Source organism: Eschscholzia californica, unplaced genomic scaffold (genome assembly GCF_041429995.1).
Source record: "Eschscholzia californica isolate CP2 unplaced genomic scaffold, dmEscCali1.0.p SCAF_2, whole genome shotgun sequence".
In the NCBI taxonomy this organism is placed as follows: domain Eukaryota; kingdom Viridiplantae; phylum Streptophyta; class Magnoliopsida; order Ranunculales; family Papaveraceae; genus Eschscholzia; species Eschscholzia californica.
In genome coordinates, this window is record NW_028238309.1 from 18,534,928 (window position 1) to 18,562,836 (window position 27,909).

At 36.2% G+C, this 27,909-nt stretch overlaps 1 protein-coding gene, 1 long non-coding RNA gene and 2 pseudogenes across 6 annotated transcripts; 3 read left to right on the forward strand and 1 right to left on the reverse strand.

The window, feature by feature from the left end:
- Positions 1 to 12,752: 12,752 nt before the first annotated feature.
- On the forward strand, positions 12,753 to 13,721 carry LOC147556659 (stellacyanin-like). Its single transcript, XM_086663573.1, has 2 exons — positions 12,753 to 13,020; positions 13,152 to 13,721. The coding sequence occupies exons 1-2, from the start codon at positions 12,819 to 12,821 to the stop codon at positions 13,529 to 13,531; spliced, it is 582 nt and encodes a 193-aa protein (XP_086519699.1). The 5' UTR covers positions 12,753 to 12,818; the 3' UTR covers positions 13,532 to 13,721.
- Positions 13,722 to 14,410: 689 nt separating this feature from the next.
- LOC147556660 (uncharacterized) lies at positions 14,411 to 27,130 on the reverse strand. 3 transcript variants are annotated; one of them, XR_015233521.1, is made up of 7 exons: positions 26,945 to 27,130; positions 26,592 to 26,651; positions 26,307 to 26,379; positions 19,618 to 19,722; positions 19,391 to 19,497; positions 18,761 to 18,840; positions 14,411 to 15,139 (listed from the first exon to the last, which is right to left on the reverse strand). It is a non-coding gene; the product is annotated as an uncharacterized LOC147556660 (long non-coding RNA). The 3 variants fall into 3 exon arrangements; XR_015233520.1 differs by lacking the exons at positions 19,391 to 19,497; positions 19,618 to 19,722; XR_015233519.1 differs by lacking the exons at positions 19,391 to 19,497; positions 19,618 to 19,722; positions 26,307 to 26,379; positions 26,592 to 26,651; positions 26,945 to 27,130 and adding an exon at positions 18,990 to 19,092.
- Positions 17,388 to 18,674, forward strand: LOC147556661 (protein DEFECTIVE IN MERISTEM SILENCING 3 pseudogene; annotated as a pseudogene). The gene has a single exon (XR_015233517.1). The product of XR_015233517.1 is annotated as a protein DEFECTIVE IN MERISTEM SILENCING 3 pseudogene (transcript).
- On the forward strand, positions 24,359 to 26,381 carry LOC147556662 (protein DEFECTIVE IN MERISTEM SILENCING 3 pseudogene; annotated as a pseudogene). The gene has a single exon (XR_015233518.1). The product of XR_015233518.1 is annotated as a protein DEFECTIVE IN MERISTEM SILENCING 3 pseudogene (transcript).
- Positions 27,131 to 27,909: the final 779 nt, after the last annotated feature.

Here is a 27,909-nt window from a genome sequence, read left to right on the forward strand (position 1 = left end):
TGCTCGGGACCTTCCAAATGTTTGGACCTCTCCCAGGGGCGTGAATGAGGGGGTGCGATCGCACCGAGCCTCCCTCTCCCAAAGGGCCTCTTCTCTGAAAAATGTATACAAAGCATATTACTTATAACTAGAATGCCACACTAAAACATATCTACAAGTTAGCTTCGTTGTTGTGCTATCTAACTCGGATCTCAAAGGATGCGGGATCAAATCCTATAAGCAGCCTCCAACTTTTTTTACTTTTGGTTTCTTTGGTGCAATGGAGACCTGGTTTGGGCTATAATAAATTAAGGCCCAATGTTCTTTTCTTTTTTGTAGGCATACCTGATTTAGGCTACATGGTTGAAGATGCAATGTTATTTCCATCATGACTCTCGATGAGCTGTTATTTTCATTTCGTATAGTGAGTAAAAAAGACCGTTCTTCATATGTACCTAGATCACCGTGCGGCTACAAAAAGAGTTGGGTTTCTTCGAGCTTAGGCTAAAGACCGGGTCCGATCATGTAGTTACGACGAATAATAGTCAATATAGTTATCATATTGAATTGGGACAGACGAATAATAATATGCCTCTCAAATGTCAATGCTTCGGAGCTTGATGCCTACAAACTTAACATGGTTTAGAATGAGGCTTTCTAGTTATAAGTAATATGCTTTGTATACATTTTTCAGAGAAGAGGCATAATAATATGCCTCTCAGATGTCAATGCTTCGGAGCTGAATCCTACATCTACCATTTCCAGCGGCGGATCCAGGGGGTGCGGCCACACCCCCTGGATCCTCCGAAAAAAAAATTAGTAGTAGTAATAATTTTCTATATATATGTATATATAATTATGTATCTAATGATGTATACAAATGACGTGAAGAAGGCCTTGGCTTAGTGGTTAAGATACAGGTTACAGGTCTTCACGACAGTAAGGTTATGAGTTTGAGTCCCTCGTTAGGCATTTTAAATTATATATGTGTGTGTGTGTGTGTGTGTTTCTAACTCTATATTAAACTATACATGTATAAAGATAACAAAAACTAGAGTGCGGCCTAGTGTTATTGACGGTGTGATTTTGTGGGCGAGTGACCTTGAGGTTTGTTGGTTCGAATCCAACTTCATACAATTTTTATTTTATTTTTAAAATTATTAAATTTAATTATCCTAAATTGAAAAGCTAGAAACCAATATGTACGAGACCATGAGTGGTCATCATTGGTTTGGAATGTTTCAATTTTTTGTGAAAAATATAATTTTGAAGTTGTTGATCTTAATGGTTCGTACTGCTGACGTCGAAAAATGACCTTCCGTTAAATTAGCATGAAACCGGGACTTGTTGCATGACGGCTGCGTTTGGGTTAGCTTAAAATCGATAAAAAGCCAGCTTTTGGCTAATTTTAAAGTGCTTTTTAGTTTACTCTCGTTTGGCAAGAATAAGTTATGGCTTTTAAAAAGCCATAAAAGCAGTTTTCTAATAAAAAGCAGAAGCCACAATTTGTGGCTTCTGCTATTAGCTTATGCGGGAAGCTGTTCACGGAGTCACGGACCCACTTGTCCCAAGTACAACTCTCTAAAGTTCTCTGATCATATGCATTAATAGGCTCTCAAGTTTCTCTCTCTAGCTGTCTACAACTTCCTCCCTCTATCTCTCTCTCTAAATTTTTCTTCCATAAAACCCATCATAATTCCTGTAACCAAAATTCAAACTTCCCAACTTGTAATATCGTAAAAGTGTAAGAGTAGTACTATGTATATATAATATGTTTAGTAAAGTTGGCCTTACCATTAAGTATTTTTTCTGTAAATTTTCTAAGGCTTCTCTCCAAGTTTGAGTAAGTGGCTATGCTCACAATATGTATTTCTCATTTTATGTTATATGTAAGACATCTCGGTTGGCAACACTACACGTAATTGGAGAGTATATAAGACTATTTATCATAATTAATTGAGCGTCAATTCCTCTTCATAGTTGTTCGGTAGTAGATAAGTCTTTTTGTGGTTATTGCGTAAAGGATGATTTTACCATTCCTTTTTGAAATGTTGAATATTGATTATCTCATTTTATTGTGATGATGTAGTTACAAGAAAAATTATTTTTCCCATTACTTAGTCTCAAGTCTCAATTAGTGAATATTTATTACTTTGAAATATATTATAAGCCTCGTGAAACTGAACAAATGTCATTTAATTAATTTGTTTTCATGATATGGAAGGGAGGGTCACACATGTAATTGTTAGATAAAAGCAATTTTAGCTTATTTTGCCAAACGCATGCTACTAAATTTTTAGTTAGCGAAAAGCACTTCTTGAGACATTGCCAAACGCATGCTACTAAATTTATTTAAGCACTTCCAATTAAGTGCTAAAATAAAAGCAACTGCTAAAAAATTATGCTTACCCAAATGAGGCCTAAGATTCCTTCTTCCTGCTCCTCGCTCCTGCTTTTAGTTCCTGTTCCCGCTCCTAACTCCTATTCTTGGGGAAAAAACCTGCAAAGGATTCGACAACCGCTCCGACGCTCAAGACAGTCAGGGTGACTGTGTTCTTTGCAGTAAAAGATTGAATATTAATTGAACCTTTTGGGGGCGAGTTAAGATAACTCAGTGTGAAGTGCATGTGTTTTGCTTGTCTTGTGGAAGACGATGAGGGGCCATTTTATAAGCTGAAGTAGACCGACTGTGATTAGACGGTCTAGATGAGGCGGTTGTGATCCACCGGTTAGGAAATTGTCTTACTGTTTGTGGTTAAGGTTTCCCTAGTAGTTATCTTGTTTCCTCCTTTGAGACTCTTGAAGTCCAAGTTTGCTTAAACACTTAAGATCTTTAACCGACTGAGATCTTTTAAGGAGATCCCCGAATTGAGTCGGTAAGTTGTTGGCGCGCTTTTGCCTCCCAAGTTTAGGGCGTGGGCCATCGACCTAACTTACATGGGCCCCCCTCATTCCTTTAGAGATTCCAGAGTTGATCCGTTCGTGCCATAGGTGAAACAGGGCTGGTACCCCTTAGCTTGTCCTGGCCGACCTCCTAGTTAGGGGTGTAGGTGGCGGAGCGTTTAGGGTTTAGCTGTTCTGCTGCCTTAAGCCGAGTTGACCCGTTGGACTTATGGTCTATCAAGTGGAGATCTTCAATATTGTTATTCATATGCAACTTCAAGAATTAAATGCCCATTTCACTTAGAAGAATACTGAGTTGCTCCGTTGTATGGCATGTTTGAGTGCATCTAGAGTTTTTGGCCTATGGGTGAAACTAAAGACCGAAAGACCGGTGAAAACCGAACCATACCGGACCACAAAAAACTGGACCAAAAAACCCCGATCTATAATGGTCGGTCTTTTTTTATTGAATTGGTCTATAGGTCCAGTCCTTTTTCTAACAAGCCCGTGGGGCCCGAACCGTACCGCATTAAATGTCATATATATTATCCATAAAATTAATGGTAAAATATTAATGGATAATTAAGTGTTATATCTTATAATGGAATTGCTTTTGTTCTCAATTTTATTTCGATACGCTATTGAGTGAAAGAAAAATACGCGAAATTGTTGTCATTGTTGGATTATATTCGTTTGATCTCTTGCGCATGATATTAGCCTCAATATAATCTTTGATTATTAATATTTCGTGAAATAAAATTTAAATTAGGTTTAGACCAAAAAACCGGACCGAAAGACCGATTTTCAAATGGGTGGTCTATTTTATTTTGAACGGGCTTTGGGTTGGGATTTTTTATATATAAAAACCGGACCGTTATAATAGGTACCCGTTCAAATACGTCAAAAAGTCGGTCCACCCGCACCGGTTTCACCCTTAGGTTTTGCCCTTTTTGACTAATGTAAGTTGATGCGTCTTGCAGAATTTTATCCGTCAGATTTCAGTAGCCTTGACACTATGCTACTTAGTTCTCAGCTTGATAATTACATTTACGATACGAAGCAGAATGAATTTCTCAAATATAGGGAATTGGACCTCTTACTAGAACATTGGTGGAAACTAAGAGGGATAAATCATATCATTTATTTTATTTGCTTATCACTTTAGCACTAACTTGATTGGCTGCAACTGCCTATGTTAAAAGAGCATTTTCAGCTATGAAGCTAGTTAAACCACGCTTAAGAAACAAGATGAGTGATGTGTGGCTGAATGATAGTTTAGTAGTCTTTATTGAAAAAGAAGTTTTTAGTGAAATTGACAATGAGTCGATTATACGAACATTTTAAAATATAAACTCTCGTAGAAGTCAATTGCGTTTGTAATCGTTGATGTATTAATATAATTAATGAATATAAGTATTTTATTAATTACTGTGTTTGCAAAAAAAAAAAATTTCTTTAGGTATATGAATCCGCACCTCCTAAGTGAAAATCTTGGATCCGTCCTTGACCATTTCAATACTAAATTTATTAAATTATACGCTTCACAGTTAAATCGACATGTTTATAAAAAATTTTGATGACACACAACAAGTGGATGGCAGACATGCCAGGAGAGTCAACATCCGACAAAAGAGATTCTAATACCAATCCATCGGAGGAACGACCAATTGGTTGTAAACAAGCCAAAGCAAATGCAAGAGTTGGAGAACCATCCACACATTCTACTGCTTCAAAAATTTAGAATGAGGGATATTGGGAAAAAAGAGATGAAGAATCCCAACAGAGAGCAACAACTTTGACGGAAGCTGTACGGGTTCAACAAGAGACCCTAAGGGTTCAACAAGAGTATCTACAATCAGATAAGGAACACAAGAACCGACCATATGGGATAGACTTATTGAGGATTGATGTTAGGTCTCTTGACGAATATGGTGCACGAATGCTTATAGCAGTGCGAGAAGCTTGGTTCAACGGTCATCCACAAGACCCAAGAAACCCCTTCTAGTTATCTTTAATTTTTCTATTGTTGTTTAGTCGTATTTAAGTAGTTTAAAATTTTTTTTTTATCAATTATTAGTTGTAATCAATGTTTTGTAATTGAACTTCATTAAGTAAATTGGGAAATTTCATTTTCAAATTTTCGGCCTCAAGAGAGGCTGAGGGTGGAGCTGAATTTTTTAGGCTGAGGGTGGAGCTGAATTTTTTAGGCTGAGCTAAGGCTGAAAATTTTGGGTGAAAAAGTGATTTTTTGTGCCTAAGACGGGCTGGGACTGGATTTGCTTTTACTTTGAATCTCAACAGCACGGGCCCACCATTTTATTTGTGTGTCATGGAACTTTATTGTAATATAACCCCTAGTTATAACCAACTGTAAAATTTGGCCTTAACTCGTAGTGATGTTATAAAGGTCGGGCCGGCCTGGGTTGGGTACGGGGCCGACCCAAGTTGGGTCTGGGACCGGCCCGTACAGAAACGGGTCAGACAACCCGGGTTCTTTTCCAGGCCCGGGTTCGGCCCGACCCGTCAAAACCCGTTTTTTTTCCTTCTTTGTTTTTTAAAATTCAATAGATAAAATTCTGTCAAGACCCGGTTTCTATTCCTTCTAGAAAAGATCTGTCCAACAATAACATTCCTAAAAGATTCATTTACATAAAATCTTTTCAAAAATCTTTCTTAACTTGTTAACTTATTTGTGTGAATCATCCTCTATTGATAATTTCCAAAACGTAATTTCTAAAATCACTTCCACAAAATCTTATCAAAAATCTTTCTTAAACTTATTAACCTATTTATGTAAATCATCATCTATTAATTATTTTTAAAAGGTAATTTCTAAAATCACTTCTCAAAAATCTTTTCAAAAACTCTTTCCTAAACTTATTAATTTATTTATGTAAATCACCCTCTATTAATTATTTCCACAAAGTAATTTCTAAAATCAATTCAAGAAAATATTTTCTAAACTTATTTATGTAAATCAAATGTTATTATTCCCAAAATCTTTCCAAAATCAATTCTTAATCATGTCATATTTATTTTTGTCATAAAATCACCCTAAATTCATTCCCAAAAATTATTTCAAGAAAATCATTTCTAAACTTTAGATTTATATATTTCAAAACAAACGGTAGATTAATATATTTTTTTATTTTGGTATTTCTATTTTTTTAAAATTATATAAAACACGAGCCGACCCGTCCCGGCCTGGGTCTATACTCGGTCCTTGGCTGGGCCCTTGTATAGCCAACCCGGGTTGAGGCCCGGCCCGGGACTATTTCAACCCCGGTTGGGTAAGTCTGGTCCGGCCAGGATAGGCATCACTACTAGCTAGTTATGACCCACTATAAAATTGACCCTCGTGTTTATCGTTGCAGTCAATTTCACCCAAACTATTTACCCTTTTACTTTTTCTTCAAACTATTTTCCCTTTTACCTTTCTTTTCAAACTATTTTCCCTTTTACCTTTTTTCAAATTGTTTTCTTTTGTCATTTCTCTCTACTTTAATAATCTTCATGTCTAAAAGTGGTTGTCGGCATGACTGCATGTTGGTCATTTGGCAACGAGTCAGATATATGCATACTCTCTCATCCTCTCTCTATGTCTTTCTCTCTATCTCTCTCATTTATCCATCTCTCCCATTCTCTCAAATTTTCTCTCCTTGCTTCTCTATACATGTCTCCTTCATCCCTCTCTCTCTATCTCCCTTCATTCCATGAACTCATTATCTAATGCTCAAGGAGAAACCATGGTAGAGCATCTTAAGGAGAACCCCTTTGACAAGAGTTCCAAAGTTTGAGTTAATACGGAAGATCACATCTCTTAAAAGATTTGGTATCAAATGATATTGATTATTTGGGTGAGAATAATATAGTTAATTTGCACCAATCTAATTATGGAAATAGAAATAAAAAATCTCATTAAGGGAGATCACAAACCGTCTAATATATTTTATCTAGAAAATTGGGATATAACAAATTTAATTTGAAAGACGTACTGGTTTAAGAAGATATTGTAAGAATTTTGACGGAAGTTTAATGAAAATATTTTATATACTTATAATTCTCATGTTATATGTATGTATATGATATGAATACAAGATATTAGGTCAATTTTCTTGTCCATCTTAATTAAAGATACATTTGAATATTTTAAAGCTTTGTGAGATAGTCCCACATCGCTCACGAGAGTGTCTGGAGCCTGGGCTATAGGTGTATGCTCAAGCTTGGTAAGTACCGAGGCCTTTTGGGGGAGTCTGTGGTGCTCTTGCCAATAACAAAACCTGCTACCATCCGTGCGAGGGTGGTGGTGAAAGGGAGGACAATATCGGCAACTGCTGGGCTTGGGGCGTCACAAGTGGTATCAGAGCCGATGATGACTCTTCGCTGAGGGTGGGGGATTGTGATAGTCCCACAACGCTCACGAGAGTGTCCGGAGTCTGGGCTATAGGTGTATGCTCAAGCTTGGTAAGTGTCGAGGCCTTGTGGATTCTCGAGAACCGGCTCTAGAAATCCGTCGTTCAAAGGGCCAAATTGCATCATACTAACATTAAGTTGGGGTTTCCACCAATCTTTCAGACAAACACAACACTCCAACTTTTCCGGAGTTAGACTCCTTCGATAATCACCCAAAATTCTCTTTCCCAAAGAGAAGGCAGACTAAGAAGCAACATCAGAAATCGAGACAGCAATAACATCACGGGCAATTCGAGATAAAACCGGGTATCTTTTCTCATTTTCACTCCACCAATTCAAAACGTCGAACTTTTCAAGATCATCTACCAAAAGATCGGGCTCAGAATCATATCGAGAAATCTCTTCAGAAGCAATAGCCAAATGATCTCTTCGAGCCCGCTTAATATTTCTCCAAAATGCACCCCGATCCGAAGATTCGGAAGGCTCGGAGGAACGAATCGTAGAAGAAGTTTGCAGCCATGAAATATGCAAAGTGGTTGTATACTCCGCGAATTCGCGAAGTTTACTAACCATAGTGGCAGACTGAGATAAAGAGCATTTAATAACATAACCGAACTTTGAAAACAGTTCTTAAGCTTAGATAAAACCATATCAACTTTCATCATAGTCCGAGGATCAAGAATACATGCAACGCCGAATAAAACCGGGGTCTCTCCCCAATGCTTAATAAATTTGATTCCATCGACAAAATAATTTCAGAAAATAGTGGATTACTCAGGTTATCATGAAAAACCATTCCAATATCAAGCAAATACTCAAGAACTAAATTTGAAATAAAATATTCAACCCCAGAAAAGAAAGTAATTGCATCGTAGAAAGGCTTCAAAAATTTACATTAAATATCGGCGTGTAACCAATCGAACTCGGATATAACATAAGGGGGAGATCGATCGGACAAAAAAGAATCTATCACACTTTGATATGGCAATGCATTTTTCAACATAAGATATGTCGAATTCCATCTACGTGTTCACATCTAACTGCAATTTCTTAGACCCAAATCCTTTTGACTCGCAATGGGCTCGAAATTTGGCATTTCGAGTCTCAGAAGAAGCAGTGTATTCCAAGTTTCCTTTCAACTGAATAAGTATTTCCTTGAACTGAGGTACTTGCAAACCATCTTGAACCACAAGATTTAAGATATGGCAACAACATCTAACATGAAATAATTCACCCCTTTAGGGCAAATGAGGAATCAATTGAATCAATCGAGATACGGAAACAGTATTCGCACTTGCATTATCCATTGAAAGAGAAAAGATTTTTTCAGAAATCATCCAATCGTTTGTAAGTTTATCATGCAAGACACTTGCAATATGTTCACCAGTTTGTGACTTGTCTAGGAGAATGTACGAGATTATTCTCTTCTGAATACACCAATTTTGATCAATGAAATGAGCAGTAATAGATAAATAGCTCAATTTCTGATTCGAAGACCATATGTCAGAAGTGAGGGGTATCCCACCAGGAGCGTTCAAAAGACAATCTCTCAAAGCATCTTTCTCTTGTTTAAAACATTTCAGAATATCATTTCTCGTCGTTCCTCTTGAAAACGATTTAAAACAAGGATGGAACGAGTCTGTTATGTAATGTTCAAAGAATGGATCCTCTATAAATTGCAAAGGCAATTCACGAAGAATTATAAGTTTGATGGTGTCCTTTCTAGCTCTTGCTTGGCTAATTTGAAATGAAGCCAAATTTCCAAGTCTCTTATTTTGGGTCAACTTAGATTGAGAGAGATAGATCAATCTTTAACTTCTTTGCACAAATTGTTGTGTGCCTCTTAAAATGGGTGGTGCCATTTGAAGATTTGGCATCCCTCATGACACCACAAAATATACATTTAGCCATTAAAATTTTGATGTTCGGATTTTGAGTATCAGCAACATTGACAAATGTATAATTTACCCAGACCTAAGATTTTGGATCGTTCTTAGAGGACTCCTTAGAACTTGGCACTTCCACTTCTACTGCTGGAGATCCAACAGAAGCAGAAACACCTTGTTCAGTTGGAATGTCTGTTAGATCGACCTATGTTTAAACTACAACAACAAAAAAATTGTCAACCCAATGCAGCCGAGTTCATGTTTAAGAGTCGAAAATATCATCATCGATCAAAAGTTCATGTCCATAAATCACAATCCAACTGTTTAGAACACTCATTTTGATCATCCTAGTTTATCTCCATAAAGTTCATGTCCATAAATCACAAATTACATAAACATTATTCCATCTCTGAAACAGACATGATATGTTTGATCAAACAAATCAGACGGCTGAGATCTGTTTGATCAAACAGATCCTTAAGTTAGGATCTGTTTCAGAGATGGATCAACATGATTCATCGTCATCCATCATATACACTATCAACATCAAAAAATAAAAAATAAATAAATCTAATTCATCTCTGAAACAGACATGATCTGTTGGATCAAACAGATGCAACGGTTGAGATCTGTTTGATCAAACATATCCTCACTTTAGGATCTTTTTCAGAGATGGATGATTCATCATCATCCATCATTTACACTATCAACATCAAAAAAGAAAAAAAATTACATCAAATTTGATTCATCTCTAAACCAGACATTATTTGTTTGATCAGACAGATCCAACGGTTGAGATCTGTTTGATCAAACAGATCCAAACTTTAGGATCTGTTTCAGAGATTGATCTACATGAATCAGCATCATCCATTGTTTACACTATCAACATTAAAAAAGAACAAAAATTACATCGAAGTTGATTCATCTGTGAAATAGACATTATCTATTTGATTAAACAGATCCAACGGTTGAGATTTGTTTGATCAAGCAGATCAAATGGTTGAGATCTGTTTGATCAAACAGATCCCAACTTTAGGATCTGTTTCAGAGATGGATGTACATGATTCATCATCATCCATCATATACACAATGCACTATCAACATTAAAAAAATAAAAAATAAATTACATCGTTTAACATAAAAAACAAAAACAATAAAAAATTGGATCCTAAAGTGAAGTTTTAAAGCTTCAAAACGCCTCATTTGATCCGTAGATCATCGGCGTATCTGTCGAACTTTCATCTTTAGGTCTGTAACCATATTATACATCAAAAGATTAGAGAATTAGAGCTACAAAGCTTCGGTTAGGATCTATAAAGCTTCGGTTAGGATCTATAAAGCTTCGGTTAGATAATTACTAACCATTTTGATTATCAGAGAAGCCGAGAAGGTGCGATGGTCGGAGACTCAGAAGCTGAGAAGGTGCGGTGGCTGGTGAACCGTGACTCTGTGAGTGGTGAGTGGTTTGGATACTTGTAAAGGGGTGTTTTTACAAATAGTAAGGTCTAAGCCTTACTGCCTTAGGGTTTGTAACGAAATAAAGAAAGGTAGAGGTGAAGGATATGTCCTTTCGGTCTGAAGGAAATTCCTTCTGAAGGAGTGTCCTTCGACCAAGATGGCAATGCGTACAATTTGGCAAATAGGATAATGATGACCCTTATCCCGAAGATCGTCTAGTCTGATCGAATTTGGGATCGTAGTGCTTAGCTAGAAACCAACTACGATCGTCGGATCATTTCGGTAATCCGCGGCTAACATAGAGCGGATCCTACAACGGGTTACACCAAAAAGTGGTGGCTTGAACATAGAGAATTGACCAGAGGGAACTTGACAAATAGATGGATTAGAGCCAACTAAACAGGCCAAAACAGGTTCGGAAGAGTCGGACAAAGATAAAAAGAACCGAACCCGAAAGGGAGGCCCCGGACAAGAAAAGGGGTCGGCCATATGATGGTTGACTGGAGCATGGGCCAGACAGACCAAGCCCATTAAGGGGGCTGATCTGGCCGGCCATAAGAAAAGGAAAACCCTAGATAGAATCCCTTCCCTCTAGGTTTTCCAGTCAGAAAAGTTTCTGACTTTATCTTTTCAGTGGTCTATATTGAATCCTAGTTTTAATATGACTCCAATTAGGGTTTCTCTCTATATGGACTAATTAGAACAAAAAAGGTGTGGAATTCTCTCAAGAGAAAATCAATCTTTCAGACATCCAGAGAGAGAGGGATTTTAGAGAAAAAAACTCTCATTCTATCTATCTAGTCAAGAAGAAAGGAGTTCTTCTTCTCAACCTTCATCAAGGTCTTAGCTGACTAAAGGAAGGGAGTTCAAGTCAACCTACTCGGTGTCTCAAGTAGAGGAGCTACACTTTGAAGCTCTTTATCTTCCGAAAAGGAGTCGGAATCTAAGTTCGGGTAAAGCGAATAAGGTATTTTTCTTTCCGTTTTAGTTCATCTTTAATTCTTGCATGTAATCCTGGAAACTAGTGTTAGACCTACTTGATGTCTGAGATTACGCTAACAACACTAGGTGACACCAAAACCCAACAAGAGATGGAGTGGTTGTCTGGTGGACGTAGAGTGGTGGTCTGGTGGAGCCGAGTGGTGGTCTAGTAGAGGTAGAGTTGTGGTCTGGTGGAGGTGGAGGACGGTGTAGCGGTGGATGGTTGGAGGAAGTAAGGTTTCTAAAGAATGAAAGATGGGTTTTGGGGTTTATTACAGAGAAGATATTTTGATCCAACGGCTGGTAATGCTCAGTCGTTGGATCATATAACCTGACTAATGGGTTAGGATTAATAAGACGAGCTGTCGGGAAGAGCCTTATTACGGGTGGTCGGGTCGGGTGTATTTTTGGGCGGGCGGGTATCGATCGTCTAACGGGCGGGCGGGTAGCGGTCGTCTAACGGGCGAGTGTAATGGGTCGGGACTCGGGTAAGAGGCCTTACCCGAGTCCCGACTACTTCCACCTGTTATAACGGGTCGGGTATGCCCGAGTCAGGTACTTCTCGTTCGCCGGATCGTCTCGAATCGGGCGGTTAGGAACGGGTTTCGGATTTCCAGACCATTTTTATCCACCCTACTTCCAGACTCCAGCACCAGTATCTCCAACATCATCCGTTTTTTTTTTGTGTTGAAAAGTCGTCCTAATTTATACACGATTCTATTCTATGTTTCATTGTTGTTATAAAGAGAAAAAGAAAAGAGAGAGTCGAAGTCAAGTAGTAATAGGTTAATTTGTCAAAGAGATTTGCATTGACCAATATCACAATCTTAGTATTGACTTGAAAATGGTCAACAACAACCGTCTACAAGCGAGTTGAAGTAACCGTTTTAGATTTCCGCCATTCACATTATGAGGATATTGTTCAATGTTCACCCACGGTAACTATGAATAAGACACCTTTAATCGGGTGCCCTAAAACTAACCCACTTTCTTCATGTTATATATATCTACTGCTTATAACTAACTATAACCGCTACTTTCATTCCCCACGTCTTCTCCAAAGTCAAAACCCACTAACCCTCTCCCTCTCTCTTTCTCTAGGTTGAATACTTTTCTACTATAAATAGACACTGAAATCACACACTTCAAATCAATCACAAACTGCAAAAAGTCTAAATTGATTTTGAAAATCAAAGTCAATACTGAAAAAACATAACAATGGCTATTTCCAATTCTCCATATCTTCAAATCATTTTACTACTAGTCACCACCATTAATGTACTCATTGTACTAGTTGGAGCTTCCTCAACTACATTCAAAGTCGGCGAAACCGGAATTTGGGGACTACTCGAATCAAACAATACTGATTTTTACAATCTTTGGGCTACCCATAAGAGATTCACAGTTGGAGATTCAATCTGTATAAATTATAATTCAATTAACTACTAGTTATTCTTACTTGTTTGATCTTCTATTAAAGCTTCTTAATAATCAATTTTCGACTAATTACATTTTCTGTTCATACTAATTCTTTTATTTATTTTTTTTCAGATTTTGAGTACAAACAGAGGGATGATTCAGTTCTAGTGGTGGATAAAAATGGTTACTATCACTGTAATATAACAGCTCCAGTTTCATCCTTTAATGGGGGAAATACTGTATTTAAGCTAACTAATCCAGGGTTTATCTATTTCATAAGTGGAGTTCCTGATAACTGCAAGAATGGAGAGAGAATGATAATCAATGTCATGGGTATCCATCATTCTACTACCCCTATCTATCAATCTGGTTCAATACCACCTGAATCATTTTCCATTGAAGCTCCTTCACCATCGCCAAATGCAAACTCCGGAATCTCTTTTCGTGTTGATTATTCGGTAATGGCCGTAGCCCTCGTCGGAAGTTTGCTGTGGGTATTTGCTAGAGATTAGTTTGTCGGTCAAATTCCGGGTAGGTAGTCATTTGAAGTACTAATTGTTTGATGTTTATTATTGAGTTTATGAGGGTTAGTTCTATCATTTAATATTTTTATTATGTATTTTTTATGATTAATTTTTTTTAGTAGTTGATGCTTGTGAGATGTTAACATTTATTTAAGATTAATGGGGATTTTTATTTTTATTTTTTTGTGTACTAGATAATGCATATTATTTGTGCCTAATTTGTCTAACTTTGAATCTATTTAAAGATAAAATAGTAATTTAAATGAAGTTAAATATTTAATTGGAAATTTCGAATGAAATTGACTCAAAATTTGATACTATTTGCAGGAGTCTTATTCAATGATTTAGAGAAAAAGAAAGAAGCAATGGGATTTCAATTTCAAGTGATAGAAAATAAAGTAAATCAAATAGATTTAGACAATTACCATTTATAACAAATCTTCCACAATTTAAATTAAATTTGAATGTTTATGTTTATGATTTTCTATTTAATAATTCTTAAATGGGTTAATTTGACTATTAGCATTTATAACAAAATCTAATAATACATATTAAGAAAGGTTTTTATTTAATTTACATTTATTGGTTATATATATTGAAATCAAATGTTTTTGAAAATTAATGAGGAAGATTGCTATTGTTAAGATCATTTGATCACAAAATTATTATTTTTTATTAACAAATGTTAGGACTAATTCTGTTTGACGATCGAAGAGAAATATTGCCCTTCTCAAAACAATTTAATGGCAAGATTAAGTCATTAAGGTAAAACAAATAATTTTGATATTAAATTTGCAAAAGATTAACTAATTATCAAATGAAATAATAAAAACACAATGGGTATTTGGCATGATCTCACATGTTCGATTTTATAATCACTTTATACTAAAACGTTCAGTACGGTAAAAAAATCCTTGGTTGGAGTGGTTACCGAACTAGTTTCCACCTTCTAGGTCAAGGGTTCGAGACAGAGAATCATACCTCTTAAAGTATGCTAACATTTCAAAAACAAAATGTTTAGTAAAATTACTTCATAGACAAAATATAAAAACACAATGTGAACTAAAACTTGTAAAATGTTGAAATTCACAAAATCGGATGGGTTAGGTTAGGTTCGCCTAAGCCAGTTTATAGACCCAGCATATGTACAACAAACCTAGATACAAATTTTGACAGAACAGATTGAATATACTTCACATGAGCCCTCCATTAATCCTGTTCAGATCTTGGCAAAACGATGTTTATGATCCACTCTCTTTTCGATAATGAAATCAATAACTCTTTAACTGCTGATCACTTTTCTTTCCTTGCAAATCTTCAAACTCCTCCAATGAATCAGTAATATTAGGGGCAACTAGCATAACGACATGTAAACATTGCAAAGTTTGACTATTTGACGGCCCATCAAAAAGGAATGTATGAGTTTGCTCGAGCTTCAGAAAATGGTGATATGATCTCACCATTGCTCGAGCTTTTTGTACCTCCCTTGTCAATCCTGGCCAGTCTCTAATGCAGTTATCTTCGTCGCTTCGTGTTGTTACTGTTTTCTGTACTGAATGGGTGAATATCTACTAGAGCCCGATTTTTGTGAATATCCTGGAAGATGAATGGAAATCACTTCAAGCTTTTGAAACATATAGAAGATAAAATGAAGATTCAAAAGCATTCAGTTTACCCACTACTATAATTCAATAAAAACAGAGTATAAATAAATTTTATAATAGGGTCCGACCCACCAATTACCACGTGGGATTGATCACAAAACACATTAGTGTGCCTCAGACACTTGACCTTTCCAAATCTTGGCATGTTCTAATGTCTAAACTACGCCAGACCTCTCCATTTTACTAGATCAGGCACAAAGCGCATCCAAGAGACTTACACATAGTACAGACTCTAGTACATGGGACAAACAATGCTTCAAATGTCAGAGGAGTCAACAAGCCACCTATTCCTTCGGTGTATCTTTTTAGAATCCATTGCAAGTGCGAGGGAATTTTATTGACCTTCTAAACATCTCGTGGCTCAATGAAAGGTAGTTTTATATCTGAGTGTTTCATAGGGAATACAAAAAAGAATCATGGCAGCAGCTGTCTTCCTTCCAGATTATTTATGCCTATATGGTTGCAAAGCAACCTACAAATTTTACGAGGAATAGGTTATCTACTTATACGCAATCCTTTCAAATATTCATAACTGAGGAGATTACTCTTGTATAGGGTATTTAAGGATCCTCTCACATAACTGTGATTGTGGTTTTCTCGTGTTGTAATACTTGTCATTTTGGATTTTTTTCTAATAATTTTTGCTTACTCTGAAAAAGAACAAGTTGCTACCTTATATCCCGTGTCGGCAAGGCCTTCCCTAAGCATTCAAAACTGTAACTATCCACATCATGCACATCATTACTTGAGAACAAGTATGTATAGCGGTTCACAGGTTTACATAATAGTCTGAAGTTAAGTAGACACCGTGTCATGTTGAATAATGAGCCTTGATACTCTTTAATTACGTCGCAAAAACGGGATGTTCTTACTATAACAGGATACCAGTATTGAGGTTATAAATACCCAACTTGTTGACCTATAAAATCATTTTACATATTGTCAATCTAGGAGCTCAGACTTGATTCTTGCTCTATTTTGTATTCCCCCATTCCGGAAAGCCGTGCTCAACGCAGGTCTCTCTCTCTCTCTTCACTATTCCTTTTTTTTTATGGATTTCACTTGAAATTTCTTCTAGCCGCTTAGATTTTTTCTCTGTTTTCTTCTTCTATCAAAGAAACAATTCTAAACGTGAGATCTCACTATTTTCAGGACTTCGCATATGGATAAACCAAATATGGGTTCGTTCTCCTCCACTCTCTAGCTCTCCTTAAAACTAGTAGATATTTAGTTAGTTTAAAATTAAAATTTTCTTGTTTCAAGATTTAATTTTCGAGTTTCATTTGGGAAAAATGAAGTGATCTAATTCAAGATCCAACTAAATGTGGTATACGATGGATCAAAAAAATACCACAACTGTCAACTGTGCATCCCCAAATCAGGCTAGAGACGGGACACAGTCTTTTTTTATGCGGTATTCTATATAGTTTGTTACTTATTTATATTTTTATCTATGTATTAATTTGTCTCTATAAACCTATCGTAGTTTTAAAACTTATAAGTTTATAGATACTTCAAGACAAGCATGAAAATTAGGCAGTGGAACGTCGATCGTGGCCCCACAGGAAAACAATGAAAAACCTGTCTCCATTAGGAGAATTTACGTCCGCACCCGGGGAGGAGAGGAATGGTGAGATAATCCCATCCACCCTCTGCCTTGTTGCAGTCAGTACAAAAGAAATTAGGTCAATTTCATTCCGTTTAGGGTCTGATACTCTGATTAAAGGTCACGGCTAAAACCATAGAGAATCCTTGACGTTTTAGATGGCGTACCTTCTATTTGGACCTTAAATGGGGAATGAGACAATATTACCGTTTGGAAGGGTACTAGAAATCAAATAAAACCTATCCTTACCTAGTTACTTTATTTAACACTGAGCCTAAATTAATAAAACCCACATGTTAGGTAATACAAAAGATTGGTTAAATACAAATTCATTTGCATATTTTTGTTTTCTTTAAGTAATTATTTTTCTTCATTTCCTTTGTTCTGTTTGTCATCTTCCAATTCCACTTATTGATTCTCACCATAAAAGCTTTTAATATCCTGCTTGTATCTTAAAAGAATAGTTAGTACTTAGTACTAAAAAGTTATTGTTATTTGGCTGGTAAATATTTCAAAGGCTCGTACAACTAGAATGATTATAACTTCTAAAGTTTAAGATAACTTCAATATTGTTTCAAAGCTCTTTAACGATTCGGGTTTATGATTTAGGTCTATTAGATGCTGAGAAGGTACAGCTTCGTGAAAAAGTTTGGGAGACGCCTCTGGAATTCCGGAAAGCACTTCTGACCAATTTAGATGCAAGTATTTCTGAAATGCTAGTTAAACTTCGCAAGTACGAGGCATCCTGTACTACAAATAGGGCAGGAAACAAGCAAATGACTATACACAACATGCTACATGACGGGGAAGAAGAAGTGGTTGCAGATATAATGAACCATGAACAATCAGCCCCAGCAGTAATACTTTGCGAGCTTAAAACAAGAGAATTGATGACTGAATATGATCTTGGATTCACTTGGATTAATGGTGTGGTGGGGATAGTTGCACTACTTGGGAAAGTTGAACATCCTAACCTCAGCAAGATTTTTGCCGAGTATGTGGGACAGAACACAATGATGTCCATTGTGTGCAAGACATATGATGCCGTTCAAGCTCTTGAAACATCCGATGACAGAAACAGCAGACTCATAAATCAGAACACTGGCCTTCATGGACTTGCAAAAGCATATGGGAAGAACTTGAAGGGGGGATTTGATGCCATTTGTCTTGAAAGGTTAACCCCCTATGTTGGTGATTTCGTACATCAGGACTCGCAAAGAAGGCTTGATCTTTTGAAGCCAAAATTACCAAATGGAAAGTGTCCAGAGGGATTTCTTGGCTATGCTGTGAATATGATCAAATTAGACGTGGCAAACTTGTATTATGTAACAGCTAGTGGTCATGGCCTCCGAGAGACTTTATTCTATCATATTTTCAATCGTGTGCAAGTATATCAAACAAGAGGACAAATGCTACAGGCTTGTAGTTGTATAACTCATGGGGCTTTGTCTCTCGATGGTGGGATAATCAAGAGACCCGGGGTTTTTGTCCTTGGTGCTCCAAAAGATGATGTTGGTATCCGGTTTGTAGTTAATCCTTATCGTTGGGGACTTCCTCTGGGCTATATGAGAGCTGTGGAGAAATTGAATTTTAACAAGTTCAAGAGGGAACAGATTCTTGAAGAAAACAGAAAACAAGAAATGCTATTGAATCAAGCAAAGAACAGAAAGCAAGAGGTTGCTAGTGGCCCTGGATCGTTTAGTGGATCAGGCGTTTAATCTAGCATTATTAGCTAATTTATAAGAAAGCTATTACTTGTCCTTGAGTATGTTTTAATGTATTCTTGTTTTCTGATTAACAATATCTTGGAACAAAATGGTTATTGAGGTTTTGGGAGGTAGGTTTTATTACTGTCAACAAATTCCTTACAATATTAAATCATAACACAAATAAAATAAAATTGAGTATCCTTCTAATACAACATGCCTAAGGTATGGAAGTATGTACCTGAAGCTCATTTGCACGAAGGAAGTTCAAGAGGTGGCCAGCAGCGAGAAGGAGAGGAGCTTATTCCAGATACTTGCAGCCTAGGATAAAAGGTCAGAAAAATCAAGATTACTTTCACTGAAACCGACTTGAAACTTACTTTTTTCGCCTTGAGGGCTACATTTCTTAAAACTAAACTTTTTGAGAGCAAGATAACATATAAATGATTAACAAAAGGTGAACTTCTTACTTTGCTTATAACTTCCTCTTCTCTTGGCGATTTCCGGGACGAAGTATTTACATCTTGCAATACACACACACACACACATATATGTATATATATATATATATATATATATTGCAATAAGGAGAGGATAAAGAAAAACAAGGACAGGTTTGTAGTATTTGACGATCTTATTTGATCATCGCCAAGATGTTTACGCCTAACACTCTCTGATCTTGACCGGGTTAGAAACATAATTTTAATCGAATGAACTACAAGAACCAGATAACTCTTACAGCATGTACTGAAATCATCAAATAATACTGGCTGAAACTACTAAAATAGTTGTTAAAAGAAAAACTGGAAACGCTACAGATATTTTTTTCCATATACACAATCCACAAGCCTGAGTGAAATACATGAAATACCTTCTACAAGTGTATGCAAGATTTGGTTTATGAATATCTCCATCCAAGTTTTATGAATATCTTCATCCCAGTGAAAATAGTCACACACTGACTGGAAGAGAGGGAACCTTGCAAATAAAAACTAGTAGCCTATAACAACTAAATTATATGGAAAACCCACACTCACATCGACCATACTCCCAATACATACAAATACTTTATCTTATGGGAGATGGAAGAGAGCTTACAGATTCTTATTGAAGCTACCTCTCTTATTGAAGCTCACAGATTCTTGTCTTCGAGGTCAAGTACGGAAGGAGAAATGTGCTTTTCATGAGGGTATGGTTTTCAACCTTAAAAAAGCAAAAGTCATCTTCATAGATTGCTTTTGAGTTTTTGACAAAGAAATGCAACGTAATAAGTGGAAATAAAGAGTTAGCCACTTCCATTAATCTTGATGAAAGAACTTCCTAAGAAACAAGTATGAGATCATAAGTAGGGAAATCCTTCTAACATAGACTGCATTGTCTTCACCTTTTTCTTTTCAGTACATCAGGTTCAAAATGATTAATAAATGCACAATTTGTGGAACGAAAAGTAGTCAATAAGCCACCTGTATCTTATCATATATAGAAACATCTCAAAAACATATAGTAAATATATTTAGAATATAGAAACAAGATAAACATTTGAAACAAATATAGCAGAATATTGGTTTCCTCTTTGAAGTCAATTTCCTCTTGCACTCGGTTCCCTTTCCGTCTTGCTTCTCTTATACCTAATTACCCTCCTGCAATTGCACGGGGGATTTAACCGAAAGTTTAATTTTGGGAAATAATTCCATGAGAGAATTTTTGACATACTCTTCGTTGAGGCGACCACGAAATTGGTTGTCGAAAAAACTTATGTTTGGTGCAGATCATGCATGATAAAGCAAAGGTGAACATGGACTTTACGAAGTTTCCAACTTAACGAAAAGAATGACATCACGTCCAAGAGAACCGACATGCTTCTACGAAAAAAGCTCACAAAATCGGTTTCGGCTGATCTGGATTCTTTAAAGCTTGTTTATTTTGGGCAAAATTGGTCTTCTTATTCTTCCTCTTTGCGATGGATGGTGGTTGGTTGGAATATGATGATAAAAGTAGTCACAAGAATATTCTTGGAAAATTCGAACAAATCGACAAGGTCATTGATTGACAATTGAATCGTAAAAAAAAATTGGAAATTGCAGAAACGAAAAAAGGATAACTCGCGAAACTTCTGAATCACCACACTTGAACAATATATGTGAAGATGATGAAATCGCATCTTATAAATAATATAATTTACTTTCAAGAAAAGAGATGCTCAATTCAATGGTTGTCGACCTAAGAAATTTTATTCATGAGCGTCAAAAATATTATCATGTGGTAAACCCATGATAATTGAATTGACCTTGAGCAAGGGAGCATTCACCATGCTGATGCAAACAAGGTCCACAAACTGTCTTACATCCCATCTTGATTGGGTAGAAATCATTTTTTGTTGGATGTAACCACCTTATCGAAGTATACCTCGGTTTAGGAGTTAATGCTAAAAAGTAGCAAAGAGAGAAGTAGGTTGCGATAATAAATAAATCACAACGACTGCAGGAAATATTAAGATGCATCTGTAATCGTCGAGGAAAGTCGAAGCTTAATCACAACATAATGAGGAATCTTCAACTAAACTTCACCAAAAGTAATCTTTGACAATACTTCTTTTCAACACGGCTACCGGATGAAAGTGATCACAAGATAACTTGGAAAATTCAAAATCGACAACATGAACGATCAATACAACTATTAAAATATCCTCAAAATAGCAACGACGGATCAAATTAACCTGTTCTTGATCCCATAAAAGAATCTGATATCATTGGTTTTCTATGTATTGATGTGATTCACCTTTTGCATCTTATCTATAATGTACTAGGGTATACCCCGTGCCCTAGGACACGAACAGTTGTATTTATTAAATTTGACGAAATTTTAACCCAGTGCTTCTATAGGTGCCCCATAGTATTGCTCTAGACGCTCTCCCCAAACATGCCACCTGACTTTCTATATTATTATTGTTATAGTCTGAATAACCCAACTTTTTAGTATTCTAGTTATTGTTTCTTTTTTTCTTAAATTAGTTATTTTATTGTGAGAGAAAGATTTCAATTTCTTTTCTTAAACACTTGCAATTTCTTTTGTTTCCTTATTTCTTAAATTAGTTATTTTATTTCTAAGGAGACGGTTATTTTTTTAAAATATGTTATTTTATTTCTAAGGACTATATTTTAAATTTTTGGAAGGGCTTCTAGACAATATCCTTTATTAGAAAAGGATGTTTGGTATCTCTCTTCTTCTTCTTCTTCTCCTTCTTCCTTGAGTCAATCACATTATGTTGAATAGATGTTAAAGAAATTTAACTCTTTTGGCGTGACATCTGTTAGAACTCCATATAACCCTGAATGATGATGATCCAAATTCTTCTTTTTAAAGTCTACCTCCCAAAATGATGTGAATGACACCAACAATTTTCAGTCATCACAATTGCGATGAAAAACATGGGAGAAGTTTATGTCATTTTTTAGTTAAAGTTAAGAGAACTCAAAATGATCTCCTTAAGTCAATCACATTATGTTGAATAGGTGTTAAAGAAATTTAACTCGTTCGACTGACACCTATTAGAACTCCTTATCACCCTAGCATGTAGATGATCCAAATCTTGGACATCGGTAAATCGAGTACATGAATCAAAGAAACACCAAGAAACGAATGAGTCAACCTCTGTCTAGTCATTACGGAGGTGAATACAAAAGGATTTATCAATTAAACCTAGAACTAAGAGGTCGGCATGAGTATCTTAGGTGCCTTAAGCTATGTTCTTGCTCTAAAAACAACCAGGTCAGCTTGGTCATAGCTTTGCTCTGGATATTGGAGCAACAAGGGAGTCTAAGTGCCAACATCCCTTGGTTGGAGTGGTAAGAGGTTAAGTCTTGCAGGAGAAGAAAGGAGATGGGCATTGTCCTCAAGACCACATTGCCTCTAACCGTTTGTGAATTACCTTTCGCGAGATTGTCTTTAACAACTTTACCCATTGTTTATAAAATCTCCTTAACAAGTTTAACTTTGATATTAGGTCTGCTCTGGATGTAAATTTTGGATCCTCTACTAGTGGAGATAGAATTCTAACTTCTTCCTCCTCTACTAGTGGATGTTCTTGCTCTGGATGTAAGTTTATGTCGTTTAACCCAGTGCTTCTATAGGTTCCCCATAGTATTGCTCTAGACGCTCTCCCCAAACATGCCACCTGACTTTCAATATTTATTATTGTTATATTTTGAATAACCCAACTTTTTAGTATTCTAATTATTGTTTCTTTTTTTCTTAAATTAGTTATTTTATTGTGAGAGAAAGATTTCAATTTCTTTTCTTAAACACTTGCAATTTCTTTTGTTTCCTTATTTCTTAAATTAGTTATTTTATTTCTAAGGAGACGGTTATTTTTTTAAAATATGTTATTTTATTTCTAAGGACTATATTTTAAATTTTGGGAAGGGCTTCTAGGCAATATCCTTTATTAGAAAAGGATATTTGTCCCAGTCATCGTTTTACCCCTTCTGTTTTATTATATAGATGTATCTCATAGTATATGGAAACTAAAGATATTTAGAAACTAAATAAACAAAAGGAATCAAATTGCGGAATATTTCGGTCTCCATTTTCCATGCCTACCGAATTTTTCATCAAAACCAAAATTTAACCAAGTTTCTCTTAACAATGCCTTGTCAGGGAAATAAATTTTGAAATCTATCGATTGAAATGTCAACCCAAATTTCATTCCTTAAATGCACATAATAAAGAAATCTTGGAGAATAGTGGTTTCCTCTTTTGAGTCGGTTTGCTCTTTCTCTGGGTTTCCTTTTCCTCTTGCTTTTATTACCTTATTAGTTTCTACAGTGGGTATAGAAGAATTTTATCGATCTTCTAAACATGTCATGATACCTAAAGCTAGAGGCTAAACGAAACAAAATTTCATATCTTAGAGTTGTTTCATGTGGAACACAAAAAAGAAAATCACGGAGCAGTTGTCCCTCTTTGCGATTATCTGGGGTACATGGTTGCCAAAGGAACCTAAGAAACTTTTGGAGAGAATAAGGGTTCGAAGAGGTTATACTACCTAAACAAGTTAAAATCCAATATCAACTTACAAGGCCACCCGTTTTAGAGAGCTATAGGAGACGAATTTTCAAATATTTCATCAAAAACTACGACATTATTCTTCAGTGAGGATATCACTCTTGTTTTGAGGTATTTTATGGATCTCCTCATGTAGGTGCAAATCTGGTCTCTAAGGGTCTTCCAATTTTGTACTTCGCTGTTTGGGGTTTTCTAATAAATTGTTTACTCGAAAAAAAAAAGTTGCTGCCTATAGCCCGTCTTTGCACAATCTTCCTATGATATTCGACATTAATGCCTAACTCATGCACATCATCGCCCGCAATAGTTTGGCATATGTCGTGTCATGCTGACTAATGAGCATTAATACTGAATAATGAGCATTTATAATCTTCACTTCTTAATAATAGACGTTTTTACTATAACAGCAAACCAATATTGAGGTTATAAATACCCAATACCATTGATCAATAAAAACCTTATTACATTTTCTCAATCCTGGAGCTCAGACTTGATTCTTGTTCTTTTATCATTTCCCCGTTCTGAAAGCTCGCCTGACGCAGGTATCTCACTTTTCCTTTTGCATACTTTCTGTTGAGGATTCCTCCTCTAATTTCTTTTTTCTAACGCCTTAGACGTTTTATCTTTATTCTTCATATATTAACAAAACAAATCTGAATGTGAAATTTCATTATTTTCAGAACTTCTCATTTGAAGAAGCAAACGATGGGTTAGCACTCCACCACTCTCACCTTAAAACTTAATTTAAGATATTTTTTGTTTAATTCCATTTTTTTGTTTGTTTTTTTTTCAAGTCTTTTTTTTATGTGTTTGATTTGGGGGAAATGAAGTAAGCTAATTCAAGATCCAACTAAAGGTGATAAAATATAATCGCGAAATAAAAAGTGGAGCATATTCCAAATTGGGCACAAAATGGGAATCACACCGTGCCCTTATTGATTCGGGGATTTCCCCTCCTCACCCCAACAGATGGATGGGAGGTAAACCTGCCCGCCTCGGCCTCCTTGTCCCCACAGAAACATACTAGGTCAACATAGTCCAGTTTGCGATCTGACCAAATGTTGCAGCTAAAACTAATACAAAGAATACTCGTTTTTTTTGTGAAGTAGCTTCTATTTGGACCTTAGATGGGGAACGATATGTTTGTGCTTTTGAAAAAGGAAGTATTAAAAGCAAACCAAATGTATCCTTAGTTCCTTACCTTAAACAAGCCTGGCCCTAAATTTTCAAAACACACAAGTTAGGCAATACAAAAGATCCATATATTCGTTATCTTTATATAAATTTCTTTCATTTTCTATTTGCTGTGCTTTTAACCTGTTTAAAGAACAGTTAATCAGAATTTGTTATTGTTGCCTGGCTTGTACATGTTTGTCAGTCATGTATAATAAAAAGAGTTCTAGTTTCAATGTAATTTTTCCTTCTATGAAAGTTAGTCTTGACTAGTATTAGTCATCCGGTAAAGCAGATACTGCAAGCAAACAACAAATGGCTGCATACGAAATGCAACACCTTGGGGAACATGCAGTGTTCAATCAAATAATGGAACGTGAGGAATCTGGAGCTGCTATACTCATGTCTGAGATGATAACTAGAGAACGCATGACTGAACATGATACTGGATTCCCATGGATCAAGGACGTCATAGGTATTGTGGCAATGCTAGGTAAAGTGGATCATCATAACCTTAGCAAGATGTTGGCTAAGTATGTTGGACAAAACGTGATGATGTCAATTGTATGCAAGACATATGATGGCGTTAAATCTCTTGAAACATATTTCGGGATGAATGACAGAATCATCAATAAAAACACTGGGCTTCATGGATTTGCACGAGTACTTGGGAAGAACTTGAATGGAAGGTTTGATGTCATTTGTCTTGAACAATTAGTTCCCTATGTTGGTAATTTTGTACTTGATGACCCACAAAGAAAACTTGATCTTGAGAAGCCAAGATTACCAAGTGGAAATTGTCCAGGGGGATTTCTTGGCTACGCTGTGAATATGATCAAATTAGACATTGAGAATGTGCATAATGTCACAGCTAGTGGTCATGGCCTCCGAGAGACTTTATTCTACAATATTTTCAGCCATGTCCAAGTATATCAAACCAGAGAACAAATGCAACAAGCCTCAACTTGTATAACTGACGGGGCTTTGTCTCTCGATGGTGCGATAATGAAGAGTCATGTTAGTTTTACCCTGGGTGCTCCGGAAGGTGAAGTTGATGTCTGGTTTGTAGTTAATCCTCATAATTGGGTACTTCCTGCGGGCTACACTGAAACTGTGAAGAAATTGAACTTCATAAAGTCGAAGAAGGAAGAGAGGCTTGAAAAGGTGGAAAAAGAAGAAATGTTGCCGAATCAAGTAAAGCGCCAAAAGCACTAGGTTGTTAGTGGGTGCGGGCTGGGTGTTTAACCTATTATCATTAGCTAATTTGTTCGAAACTTATTAGTGGTACTGGGGTGTGTTTTGACGTACTCTTGTTTGAAGTTAATAACAAAATTGCGATTTACTCCTTACAAACAAATTTTGTTGTTGAAATTTACAGAGGTAACTAGGTAAGCGTAATTACTGGCAATTATCGTGTGGAAGCTAGCGAAACAAATTCATGAACAAGTAAATCATATTTAGGGAAGAGCGTTGATGGATATGCGTAGAATAATATACAAAAAACTGAGTATCCATCTAACATAACATGTGTAAGGTCGTGGAGTATGTACCTGAAGCTAATTTGCACCAGGAGAGTTAATTCGCAAGAATTAGTCATCGGCAACTGATTCCAAATGCTTGTAGCTGAGTACAAAAGATAAAATTATAGATTAAGGGTGATAATGTGATATACTAGGCAATGGAAGCTTTAATAGAGGCTTCCAATGTTTAAAATAAAGATAAAAGCTAGGGTTTCTCTAAATTCACAAAGGAAACTCATATTCCAAGAAATCAAGAACAATGAGGTAAAGCCCTAGAGCTGCTAATGAACTCATATAGATTGGCACAACTTATACCTCATAAAATTGTCCAAATTCTAAACCTTCTTTCTGTTGATAATCACCCTTTCGAGGAACCTAAACATGAACAAGTATCAATTAGTATTAAATGCCTATTAAAGCATGATAAGACAAAAAAGATAATAAATTGCTACTCAAATCCCTAATTTTTAAGATGTTGCCACTAGAAACCCCTAATTTTAAAAATGTTTCTATTTAGAAATCACTAAATGTTTAAAATGTTTTCATTCGAAACCCGCAATGTTTAAGATGTTTCCATTACAAATAAGATAGAACCCCATAACCTGATATAGAGGGGAAATGGTGAGACAGAGAGAGAGAGAGAGAGAGAGAGAGAGAGAGAGAGAGACCAATGATGGAAAGAGAGGAATGAGTCATGGTGGCAGTGCGTCTAAGAAAGAGAAAGGTGGCGGTGGTGCTGGGGAGAAGAGACTGGCGTCGGTCGGTGGTGCTGGAGAAGAACGAGAATGAAACGAGTAATACAAGCCTTTAGGAAGATTTTCGCGCGAATGATTCAAGTGCCGTAGCTTTGCTACGGTTTCCTTGCTGCTTTGAAACGTTTATTCTTCTTTGCCCCATTTTTTACTCGTATTATTTTTTTTATTTTGCGACGTGTAGTATCCCACCCGGCCGGGTAGTACTAGTGGGTTTTGTCTACCATGGTAAAAGGAGTCGGCTTAATGTGGCTCAAGTTTCATTTGACTAGGCTTTTGAGGTGCCAAAATGGCCCCCCAAATCCAATCCCCATTATGTAGATTTCTTCCGGCTCTTCCTTTAAAAAAAACTAGAATTTCACCATTATAATAAGTATTTTCGCTCTTGATTTGACACCATTATTGTTAGTGGGTGACAAAAGAATAATAATATATAGAGATATAGAGAAATAGTGTTGTTAGAGTGGGTTTCAACAACAACAACAAAAAAAAGAGTTTGTATGGCTATTTACAAAAAAAAATAACAACTAGAGTTCACATTGATTCGATCCCGAGCCTCCTTAAGGAGTTTGATTGACTCCACAGTTTAATTTGTCGGTGTAGTCATAACTTTCTTAAGGTCAGGGTGGCGAATTGGATGATCTGAGGGTTTTTCATCTCTTTCGGATTTGGTCTGGTTTGAAAACATTATAGAACTAATTTTGTTTGGTCATGGACCGGATGATTCTTCTTCTATTTCTGACTGGGTGCATCGTCCTAATATCGCTAAATGATTGGAAATCAATATCTAAATAATCCACAATGAAATTAGATGTTCATTATTTGTCCAGTTGTGTTAGACCTATCTATTATTATACAAGAAAGTTACTCCAAAAATTAGC